This window comes from Toxotes jaculatrix, chromosome 7, assembly GCF_017976425.1.
Source record: "Toxotes jaculatrix isolate fToxJac2 chromosome 7, fToxJac2.pri, whole genome shotgun sequence".
In the NCBI taxonomy this organism is placed as follows: domain Eukaryota; kingdom Metazoa; phylum Chordata; class Actinopteri; family Toxotidae; genus Toxotes; species Toxotes jaculatrix.
In genome coordinates, this window is record NC_054400.1 from 20,819,109 (window position 1) to 20,831,111 (window position 12,003).

Here is a 12,003-nt window from a genome sequence, read left to right on the forward strand (position 1 = left end):
TGCCAATAACAGAGGTCATGGTTGTCACTAATGATAAGAGGAGACAATTAGACAATAGCATAGCTGTAATGTAACCCCCCTTACACCCTCTTATACACATACACACACACACACACACACACACACACACACACACAAACAAAAACACAAGCCTTCGTATCCCTGCTCTGGCATGAAGCAAGCTAACGGACTGAGAAGGGGATGCTTCTTCTGGAATGTTCTGTATATTGCAGCAGCTCTTCTCCTCAGCTCTGCTCGACCTGAATAGGGAGTCCTGGGTGATTGGTGTGGGTAAAAGACCGATCTATTGATCCTGCACATCCCTCCGGGGGGCGAGGATCACTGTCAGGGGCTGAGGCAGAGAAGACAAGGTCAGGTCACCTATGAGAGACGCACCCTTAACCCATTTCATCAGTCTGATGCTTCCCAGACAGGTCTCAAAAACCTGTGATCAATAATGTCTCAGTAACAGTGGAAACAGAAATAAGTATAACGGCTCCTAATCCGTGGCTCGTGTTATCTTTAACTTAGCATGTGTTGTGAAAAAAAAAAAAAAAATCCTGTTACAGGTATGTATCACAAAAATCACAGGAAAGATCTAGTTTCAAATAAAAGGAATTTATTTCAGATGTGTATCGTTAAATTATTGAAGAAAAAAGAAAAAAATGAAAATAACAATGAATGCCTGATATTATGTTCAAGACATAATAATATCTTGGCATGGTGCCAATCAGTGATCTACTAAGGCAACGCACGCACGCACACGCTCACACACACACATGCACACACACACACACACACACACACAGAACTGTGTGCAAATCAAATGTCTGTTTCCTCTCTCCCTCTCTCTCTCTCTCTCTCTCTCTCTCTCACACACACACACACACACACACACACACACACACACACACACATCCCCTTCCTCCATCATGAATAAACCATACTGTGTCTATGAGTCATATACCACCCCCACATCCCTCTCTAACCCACTCCCCCTTTTTGCCGCTGCTAGAGTAAAAACGCTAATTAACGTGATGGCTAGCTCCAGCTCCTGTCAGCAGCTTGTGGGGGCCTCTCAACTAGCCAGGCTCCATTGGTCTCTGGTTTTAGCAGCTCTCTCCCCAGCCGCCATCTCTGGAGAACCGGGGCCCCTCATTCATATTCAGCCCCAGTCACAGGCACCTGGAAGCAGCCAGCACCACCAGCACCACCTCCACCACACAACCCCCATAGTGTCTATCACCAGCCCCCCAGTCGAGCCCACCTCCTGTCAATGCTGGATCCCCCCACTACTGATAAAAGACACCCACAAAACCCACCCATTTACCCCACCCACATATACACACAAACATAGAGACACACACACACAATTATTCCATTTTCTCAAACTACAATCCAATTGGTACACAGGCCCAAACTGAAAAACTCCATTTAGGAGATGTGGGAGCTAGAAACTCCATCTAGGAGATGACACAACCCAACTGATGGGTTGAATCACCCAACGGTGGAGAGAGAGAGAGAGAGTGAGGGAAAGAGAGAGAGAGAGTGAGAGGAGCTGCGTGCCTTGGTGGACTAGCTCAGTAACCATGACAACGCAGCCGGGAGAGCAAGAAACAGGAACATACAGAATCTGTTTCTGCTGAGACTTGCACATGTGGCACAGTACTGCTTTTCCTCTGAGAAGAAATGAAGGGGAGGTGTGTGTGTGTGTGTGTGTGTGTGTGTGTGTGTGTGTGTGTGTGTGTGTGTAGGACCTTATGAAACATACATGCCTCCTGCCTCTCCCACCAAACTTACTCGCCTGCCCTAGTCAGTGAGTGAGTCACAACACAAAAGATATAATGGTGAAACTGAAGCACACAGTGTTTAGTGGCAGGTTTTTGTATCATTTTTCCAGCTACTGAGTACAGTGAGGTAGAGGCTGGCATGCAGTGTGAAGAGAAAGAGATGAAATACAAAATATAAAGGCACGAAAAGGCAACATTTTCCCTCTACAGCCGTTGTTTTTTGCCTATTTTCCTCCTCTGTGCCTCTCTGCCGCTCCCCTTCTGCCTGTCTTTTCTCTTTCCTCTTGCTCCCTCTTTCTACAGGCTCAGTCTAACCTCCCCCTCCCCTTTCCTCAAGGGAATAAAGGTCGTAACGCAAATGATTACTCAAACCCGAGTTGCCATAGAAACGCAGTCATGTGACTAGAGCAGGCATGCATAGACCACAACAAAGAGGTGGATCAGGAACCAGCGCTGGAAAGAGCTGTAGCTCGCCTTACTGGTGCCTCAGTGCATTTCACTCAAATTCAAGCTTTTAAAAATAGGCGAGCAGCATGAAACGCAAGGGGGAGAAAAGCAGGGAAAACGACACTGAAAAGAGCTAGGACGAGAGGCTGTAATGAATCTAGGCTGTAACACTGCAGTGTGCCATATATTCTACCATTCACTAGCATACCAAGGGTGTGTCCTATTCATCATGTCCTTCTTGGAGGCAGAGCTCAGGCGCCAGTTGTCTGGAATTTCTGTGAAATGGCGTCAGTTGTAGAAATGTAGAGGGTGGTGGATTTGTGCGTTTCTAAAATAGGAGTTGGAGTATGGAACTGTGACTTTTCGGTGTGCTACACTTTCAACTTGTTCCTCTTGAAGAACAGAAACAGACTTGTGTTAATACTTGTATGTAACAGTATGGGTACTTGACTTGTTGGAGCTATTTATTTTTCTTTCCAAAGAGATTTGAAAAACACAGACACATAAGGGCAAACAAAAAACTACCGGCATGTAGTAAAACTCATTTTGGAATGGGTCCCAAAACAAACAAACAAACAAACAAAAAACATCTAAGAGTTGTATAAAAGTGGACAAAAAGTATGGTAATTGTGGAAAAACTCTCTCTCTCCATTTTTTGACAAGTAATACATTTAAATCTTGACATATTTTCCCCCAAAAAAGTAGAATGAGCAAACAAAACACATACAAACCCCCTTAGATCTAATCTTGTAGCACTAGTTTAAACCAGAGCTGTAAAGGTTGGTGAACAGAACAGATAGTATGTGCCAATCTAAAGGAGGAACCAGCACCTGGAGCAGAATGAGAAGGTGGCCTGCCCCAACAGGATTCAACTATCCTACATCCAATCCACCCCCACTGAGATTAGTCCTGTGCCCTGGGTGAACCCGGTGACCTGCGTCCATCGCTCACAGAGCAACTGACACCCCCCACAACACACAGACACACACACACACACACAAACACAAACACACATCCTCACACCCAGTCAAAGCTCCACATTCAAAAGTGTCTGAGCCAAACAACAATAATCCTGTAGGAGATAAAATATTCTGTATGGACGCCACCAGAAGTGCAGAATATGTCGATATCCAGTGAGAATTTGCCTTTTTGTCACAGTATTAACAGCCATTAATTTTGGTGAGCTCCATCAACACTAGTGGAGCAATAGGACGGGGGTAGGATTTTTTTCTGATGAAGTCACCACATCTGCGGTTATGAACACTGTGTGTTTCAATGTCTGCGCTCTCTTTCGCTCTTTCTCTTTCTCTCTCCCACACACAGCCGAGTCCACGCTTGCCTTCACACCACCAAACACATACACGCACAATATGTAGATGGTACAGGCAAACGCATGAACACACAATCTAAAAGGGGTGTGAGCGTGCCGTGTGACCCCTTCACTGACTGCTGGCCATTTCCCTCCGAAGTCCACCTCAATTCCCATGAGATTTGAGGCAGCAGCTGAGTGTTCAGCGATGTCTGCAATTATCCTGTGTCTAGACAATGTCTAGTGAAAGACAAGGAGATGCACATTCTGCACAGGCTCTGCTCTATAGAAGAAAAGGCCTGAAATAGACCACAATGTCTTTCAGTTGGTGACGTGGTGGTTAATGAAAAGGTTAGGGCCAGATGAGGAACTCAACAAACAAGTACTGACAAAAACAGTATTCATCTGTAGTTTTGATGTAATTTTTCTCTACATTTTTCTCTACATCGAAAGAAAACTGGAACTATCCTTCAGCCTTTATGCTCAGTGGCTCCTGGCAGGCAACACGCAGTGCAGTACTTCTTGGGTTTCATTTTTATCTTGCTCACAAAAGCCTAAAAGCCTTACTTGTAAGAATTTATATCAGTAACATGAGTTTGAGTTTGAAACGGTCAAATTAAATTCACATTTCGTGGGTTTATCCTTCAAGACATCTACTCTGTGATGTGTTATTAAATGCCCTTGTACTGCATTTTATTTTGAATGAATAACATGAAATAAGTTTCCATATTCTTGAGTCTGTGGTGCAGACGAAGAGAAAAGATGGTCAGGGACTGGAAGAAGAATAGAGAATGAAAAATAGCAAATACATGGTTTAAAATGGGACAGACATTATTCAAAGAAAATACTGACATACTGAAATAAAGAGGGCAACATACCGAGCACGTTACACATAACACGTTAAGTAGGTTTTGGAATAACTATCTTCACTTTGTAAACTATAAAGCATGTAAAAGTGTCTTGAGCTGTTTGCAGCACACAAGATTTTAGTTTTTAAATATCAAACTTTCTAGTAGATATCACCCTATTATCAGGATCTGATTTTGAAATAACTTCTCAGTGTGAGAAGGTGGTTCGAAGAAAATAAACGAACTACAAAACAAGCAAAATCACGCCGGAGCTCGAAGCAAAAGGTTGAAAGATACAATGGGCTGCGGTGAAAGAAAAGGCTATGAGAGAATGAGCAGGTGTGGTGGGAAAGACCCATGGGCTTCAGGGAGAGAATAGATCAATAACTAATTTCAGTACCAAGCTTCACTCGCACTGTTTTCCAATAAATGCTGGATGGAGAGTACTGGCTTTGCCCTCCCCCCACTATCTCTATTCTATCACCTTCTACAAGCAGGGATTGGACTCTGTGGAAGAGGACTGTTTTTTTTCCCAGCATTGTGATTGTTGGATTATGTTCCTACAGCTAGTGTATTGTATAAATGTAATCCAACATTGCCATTTCCATTTCCATGTGTCTTCCATGAGTGCTCTCACAACCATTCCACATGTCGTCTCTGTATCTTTAACGTTTTCTTTTTTTTTTTTTTTTCCACCGTTCTGCCTCCTGCAACCCTCTCCCTCCCTCTCTCCCTCATTCGACCAAGGCCAGTGTTGAGGTTTTGTCAAGCCTATGCAGGGAGATTCAGACAGACAGGAGAGTGAAGCGTGTGTCATGCAGGGCTGCTGCTGCTGCTGCTGAGGCTCTTCTCCTCAGAGGCTGTGACCTAGATAACCAAGAGGAGCTGGAGCGCCTGCAAGCCTTGGAGCCACTCCAGCTTCAGCAATGTCAGGAAGGGGTTAGTTGTGTAACACAATGTCCTATTTAGTTTGCTCGTCACACACACACATGGATGCAAACACATATGTACCCTATGGTGTTCCTGTACCGTCACAGTACGCTTCTTTCAGACACTGTGTATTACCACAGACGGGATGTACAGATTTAAAAAAAAAAAAAAAAAAGACAAGGAAAGGGGCCACGTTCGTCTGAATTTAAACATGAGCATTAAGAATGCTTCGTAAAACTTTCCACGCCAGCAGTCACTGCAGCTACATCATGTCACAGTATAACCATGTCAAAACATCTACAGGCATCCTCTTCCTGCAGTGTTGTAGCATTTTATTCCTGCTTCTTTATTTCAGCTTTCACTCAGCTGATGTTTGGTGTACGTATATAACCATGAGGCAAATATATAGCAGCGATTACTCCCCTATAACAGGTAGTCAGTGAGTGCAAGAGTCATATTCAGAGCTGCACTGCCACTACCTGGTCAGTTACAAACAGTAATATGTTGACAAACACAAAATAATGTCAACATGCGTTTACTGGATATACGTATCAGGACACAGTTGGTGGAACACATGACTGTTTTATTGGTCCACCTTCATGATAAAGGAGAAGATACGCAAATTCCGCCATACATCACCATCATGTTGAGGAGATAAAATATAGATGGACCCTACTGCACTAGAACAACTTTAATAGGCTGCACTGAGAATAACTAAATCTTTGACCCTGGCATCTGAGCTACTTTTGATTTGCAGGAGCAACACTGCCATCTGGTGGCTTTTATTTTTAACTGCAACTTCCTTTACACGTTAATGTGGTTCACTCGACTGTACAGCAGTTTCACCACAGCAGTGACAACTTCAGCTACGACTCAAGCGCTAATTTGTACAAAACTTTGTATGATAAAGTAAACATACACACATTTTTCTGTAAATTTGGCACAGACAACACACAATGAGAATACAACAAAGGCCTCAATGGTGTCTTATGGACAAATGCCCAGACATTTTATTCAAATTATTTCGGGCCTGTTCGGTCTCTCATTTCAGATTTTAGGTAGAACAAAAACCAGCTAGTGGCTTATATCGTCAGCGTTGGCTCTGTTGGGGCTTGAAGCAGTCCCAGCCGGGTTTTGGGGTATATGTGTGCTCAGGGAGGAGAAAGTCTTTCAGTCTGTCTGGTAATGGTAAGACTTTGACTCTCTCTTCCAGTGGCCAGGGCTGTAGGTGGTTCCTTATGAATGCCCTGCAAAGGCATCGCAAAGCAGGAGGGCTCGCTTCACGCTCTACTACCCGGCTGTGCAGGTCTACCAAAGCCTGGGCATACGGGTGAGGGTCCTGACCAGGGACAGGGAGAGCCAGCCTGGGAGGGACATGCAGCGTGGGGATGTTTACCCTTGCTAAGTCGAGCAACACCTCAGCTTGCTCCAGGAGCTCAGAGGCGTGACCCTGATCAGAGCACTCCAGCAGGGCCATTTGGAGCCGCTGGAAAAGAAGGCTGTAACCTGACCAACAGGAGTCACCGTGATAGGAGCAAATCAAAGAGGCTCCGCTGTGGATTAAGAGCACAGCCAGAGGAAAGAGATGGTCAAAGTGCTCCAGACTGGTCTGTGTCAAGGAGGGCTCGCCATCCTCATTCAGGCAGCAGCTGGGGTCCACACCGTGAGCCAGCAGTAGCTCTGTGGTTTTCAGGCAGAAGTTACCAATCTCAGCAGCATCCTCCACGTTGGCTTCCAGAGCCTCCTTAACCAGAAACACCAACGAGGACTCAACTGTTTCACCGTCGACAGTAGTAGCATTTATGTCAGCACCTGTAGTGAAGGATTCATCACTCAGAGCCACATTTGTGATCAAATCTAAAACCGTTAGCTACTATTGCACATTAGAGGACATGTATCTGCGATACATGTTATACAAATAAACAGTAAATTTGTCAATAGACAGTATTTATTTTTTAGGTCATTATGAAACAGGTCTACTGGGGATTTACTTGTCACAGCTTTTAAAATGAGCCATTGCTGCTTACTAGTATTGTACTTCCATAAAGTTGGGAAACATTCAAGACATATTTTTTAAAGAATGTTAATAAAAATTGTGACTTTTAATATAGCTCTAAAAACACTGGAGCCAATATTTCCCATAATGCAGCATAATAGCACCTTTTGTCAGACCTTCTCTGGCTGGTAAATGCCCATGTCTTACAACTCTACAGTGCCAGTTTGTAACAAAGGCTTTCTGTTATAAATTTTAAGTGTCCAAAGCGAGATCCCCCCCCTCTCCCCTCATGGCATCATCAGGGTTATTTTCTCTGACTTGACAAAGTTCCCCCAGAGCCACAGAAGCCATTATACAACTTGATTAGTACTCAACATGACAAGTGAGCAGATCACCAAGTGTTAAAACACAGCATCTTTTGCTAACGTCTGAGCTGAATATGGTTTATATAATTCTTTTTTTCATTATTTACAACCTGGCCTCTGGTAAAAATTACAATTATGAGATCTAAGTTCCACTTTTGAGAGGTTGGGAGTATGCAACATCCTGCATGTAACTCTTTTTGCAAACAATATGAACATCATTGGTTTGTACATAAGTATTCGTGTTTGTGTGTGTCTTTTTTGGGGGGTTGGGATACACTGGCTGTAAAAAGCCGAAAAAAATACAAGACCATGGAGCAAAGTCTACATGAAGGTCCCCTGTAGTCATACTCTACATGAAATATTGATCATACTAAGGAGATTGAGGATACTGTTATATTGTGAAGATGTAGAAAACATACTTTTAAACCTCAATATCCTGCAGTTAAAAATCTTAGTCAGTCAGTCAGTTCATGTTTGGATTACAGGACTGGTTCTGCTCCATTTTAAGTTGTGTTAAAAACCGTGTGTGTGCATATTTTAGCCTGGAATGCAATGCGAGTTTACTTTTAACTCAAAATGCATCAGGTGGACAGGTATTCATAGTAACACACGTTTTTAAATGTAGCGGTTTAACAGTGGTTTAACATCGGTTTAACATCCTGTTTCAGAAGGCATCTGATTAACCAAAAGTGGACAAGAGGGCAAAGTGGAGACGAAGGGTGTTTCACAGTCATTACCTCTCTGAAGAAGAAGCTGGATGTTCTCTGTGTTGTGAACAGTGAGTCCATCGCTGCTTGCCAAGGCATGTAGCAGAGGTGTTTTTCCTTTGGAGACGAGACCAAAGCAATCAGTTTTTAGAATGAATGAATGAATGAATGACTGAATGAATGTTTTGGAATCAGGCTGGACAATGTAAATTTACCATGTTTATCCCTTGCATTCACATCAGCACCTAGGTCCAGCAGGGTGCGCAGGCAGGGCAGTCTCTCAGACTCCTCACTGGCAAGATCCAAGGGACTGCTCTCATGGATCTGCCAAGTAACATATAGTACTTAGACCAAATGATTAAAAAAAAATGAGAGGATTCAATGAGAACAAGAGACAGCACAGATTCTTGTTTATTCGAGTTAAGACAGTTGCCTCACCCTGTCCCTCTTCTCAATGTCTGCTCCGTGCCCGGCCAGCAGCCTCACCATGTTCGGCCTGTTCCGCAAAACTGCTATTTGTAGTGGATTGTAATATGACACTGGGTCTGGAGAATGAAAGACATATATACATCAGCAACAACAAATCCAACAGATGAAGCTTCATGGCAACACTCCACTTTAAACTTAATTTAAATGTATCTGGGCAAAGCAACACAACCTTGTATATACTGGCTCTGGTGGCCACCACACAGGAACAGAACCGCACCTGTACCTGACCATGGTTTCCCAGTCCCCCAGAAACTGATTGTTACTTGTGTCCATACAACACTGACACACTGTCTTTTATGCATACACCACGATCAGTGCCCAGATTACAGACTGCTGCTTAACATGAGTGGTAACTATCCCAACCATATATGCTCTTGCTTTAGCACAGTGCCTGTCGGATAGCTGACACACAGAAGCGTCTTAAATGTGAAGACAAAGAAGAGAAAATTCTTGAAAAAGAATAGTGGAACTTGAAAACTTTGCATGCTATCTGGGAGCATTTGTCAGTGTTAACTTTCTGGGAAGAGGCATCCAAGAAATGTGAAAGATGAATGAAGCAGCCTTTGCCAGGATCCCCTAATTATGTCCCTGGGGAAACACATTTCTACAACCACCAGAGGTCACCACAGCAGAGTTTGGCTGAGCCCTGGCACGCTTCCACTGCAATTTGCAAAAGGGAGACTTATCTCTCAAGTGTATAAGGATGACAACTCGCTCATTATACATATGCAGTTACTCGTGTAAAGCAGGAAAGCAGCAGGTCCACTCATGTTTTCAAGTGGAACATGTCATTAAACGCTCTTTATGAATTTAGAGGACAAATAATTGTGCATCACATATAAAAAGCTGAAACAAGATGAGTGCTAGAAAACTAATTACCTTTCACATTTTTCACACAGCAAAAATACATGTGCCTTTGAAAATAACATTTCACAGCTAGTAAGCCTATATGACACACAGTTAATGTACAGTTTGACCTCCACATGAATTTATAATTTTCTTTCCCTTTGAAACCCATGTGCTATTATATTCTTTATTTGAATGCTCTATAAATTGCACAGATTCATAGAGCCTGAGCTTCCTGAAATTACATATTCTAAATGTCTCTTTGATAAAATGACATTTTGAGCTGTAATTTGGCCTCCACCCAAACCTCAGCTTGGTCTTCCAAGTCTGTTCACAAACAACAACTTGGAACTTGGAGATACTGTTTGCAACAGATACAGTTAAAATTGCTGGTTGCATTATCTAATGTTACTTATCCTTACTAAAACAAAACCCTCATTTGTACTATGAGTAAAACCACTCTGCAACATTTAAAAGAATCATGCATATACTGCCCTTCCTAGTTTTGTCAGCTTTGCTAGGTTGACACCACTTGATGCTATTCTTTTTGCCAAAGCAATAAGCAACAAACTGCCAAGAGACACATTCTTTGTCGTGCAGATATCCCAAACATAGAAATGCCGGTACCCAAGATGCTAGAATCTGTCTGAAACATCCAGCTGTGTTTTTACATATGTGGTCACTCTACATGTGTGACTGGTCTCTAAACTTGTAAATTCAAAGTGTAGTACTGTTACTGAACCTGGTGCTAGATACCAGTAGTAATATAAGCTAGCTCAGTCATAGATCTGTGGCATTATGAATGATGCATTATAGGACACATATGATTAAATACAATAGCTACAATAACTAATATTAGCCAATCTTTAAAACATTAAAGACTGCCAATCTTTAATACATTTCCCTCTAAAAAACACTGTAATTTTACAATAAGTTTGTACAATGTCAACATTATTTACAAGTCACTCCGAAATCATTTCTCACCTTCAAAGTTTAGATAAGCTCCATAGCGTAGAAGGATTTCAGCTGCGTAGGCCAGTCCCCTCTCTGCCACTTTAAAGAGAGCATAGCTGATGCCTTCTAGAAATACCTCCGATTGGGACTCTCGCTCCAGAAGCTCCACAAGTGAACTGCGAAGACTTGACTCGTCGTCAGGGCTTCGGACTCTGAACACAGGAGCAGAAAGAAGCTGTGTGAAAGACCACCAGTGTTTCAAGCACAGAATGAGTACTACAAACTGCTGCTAACAAAGGCAAGGCAAGGTTTATTTATATAGCACCATTGGTACACAAGGTAATTCATAGTGTTTTACAGATTACATTAAAGTCATAGCATAAAAGCAAATCATATAACATTAAAATAAAAAATAATAGAATAAAAGCAATATATTAAAACAAAGAAACAATGCTATTATGTATGGGCACAATTTAAGAAAAATCACGGTTTAGTAGTAGTTTAGTTTAGTTTAGTATAGACAAGATAAGATTTATCCCCTCTGTGATGAAAAAAAAATGTTACTGCAGAGACTGAATGGCAAAAGATAAATAATCACTCAAACAGTATTTATGGCTTCAGGTTTACCTGTCCTCCTGACTACCACCATCTCCTTCCTCCAGGCCAACAACGCACATCACAGCATCTACCAGCGGCTGATACTCATAAATGATCCTACGAAAGCCATGGAGGAAAGGCATGGCTCCTCCGCACCTCACAACACTCAGTATGTCAGTACCTGCAAACCCCCAAAAATGTACCAGTTAAAACAGAGGCTGTGTCAGTGCCCGAGAGAATGAAAGTCATACCAGGGGCTTCAGTTCAAGAAAGCTAATAACTGAAAAAAAAAAAAAAAAAAGTACGACGCTTTAAGCTAACATAAACTCTTTGCAAACGCATTTTACAAAATATCTTATTATGCTAATAAACGTAACAATGTAATTTCTGCTAACACAATGACTTTATTCTTCACGTTAGTTAACGTGACATTTAGCTTGCTAACATACGACACCTGTGTTTATGCTCTTAGAAATAAGTTATAATGTTAGCTAGCACGCAAATGTCACAGTCAACGCCGGCGTTTCTTGCAAAACTTGCTCTATCAACTGTCATTTACTTGGTAAATTATGAATTACAGGTCTTTCAAAGAAATTAGGAAAGTTATCAGAAACTCACTCTAACACGCCAGCCGTTTAATTTCAAAGGAGGAAGCTACCACCACGCCCACATCGGTCCGGCAGTCTTTTCATTCCCCTTTAAGGCAAAACGATAACAAAGGTTCC

At 42.3% G+C, this 12,003-nt stretch overlaps 1 protein-coding gene across 1 annotated transcript; it reads right to left on the minus strand.

Moving 5' to 3' along the window:
* Positions 1–860: 860 nt before the first annotated feature.
* asb6 (ankyrin repeat and SOCS box containing 6) lies at positions 861–12,003 on the minus strand. Its single transcript, XM_041042094.1, has 7 exons — positions 11,897–12,003; positions 11,309–11,459; positions 10,712–10,893; positions 8,831–8,937; positions 8,608–8,716; positions 8,423–8,509; positions 861–7,136 (listed from the first exon to the last, which is right to left on the minus strand). Exons 2-7 carry the CDS (start codon positions 11,419–11,421, stop codon positions 6,415–6,417), a joined length of 1,320 nt encoding a protein of 439 aa, XP_040898028.1. The 5' UTR covers positions 11,422–11,459; positions 11,897–12,003; the 3' UTR covers positions 861–6,414.

What these genes read in the sequence shown, in the direction of transcription:
- asb6 (XM_041042094.1), bottom strand. Translation starts at nt 11,421, where the DNA reads ATGCCTTTCCTCCATGGCTTTCGTAGGATCATTTATGAGTATCAGCCG. An exon ending in AGCTTATCTAAACTTTGAAG is followed by an intron (nt 8,938 to 10,711) that starts GTGAGAAATGAT and finishes TTCATTCTCCAG; the next exon opens with ACCCAGTGTCATATTACAAT. An exon ending in CCAGCTTCTTCTTCAGAGAG is followed by an intron (nt 7,137 to 8,422) that starts GTAATGACTGTG and finishes CCTTCACTACAG; the next exon opens with GTGCTGACATAAATGCTACT.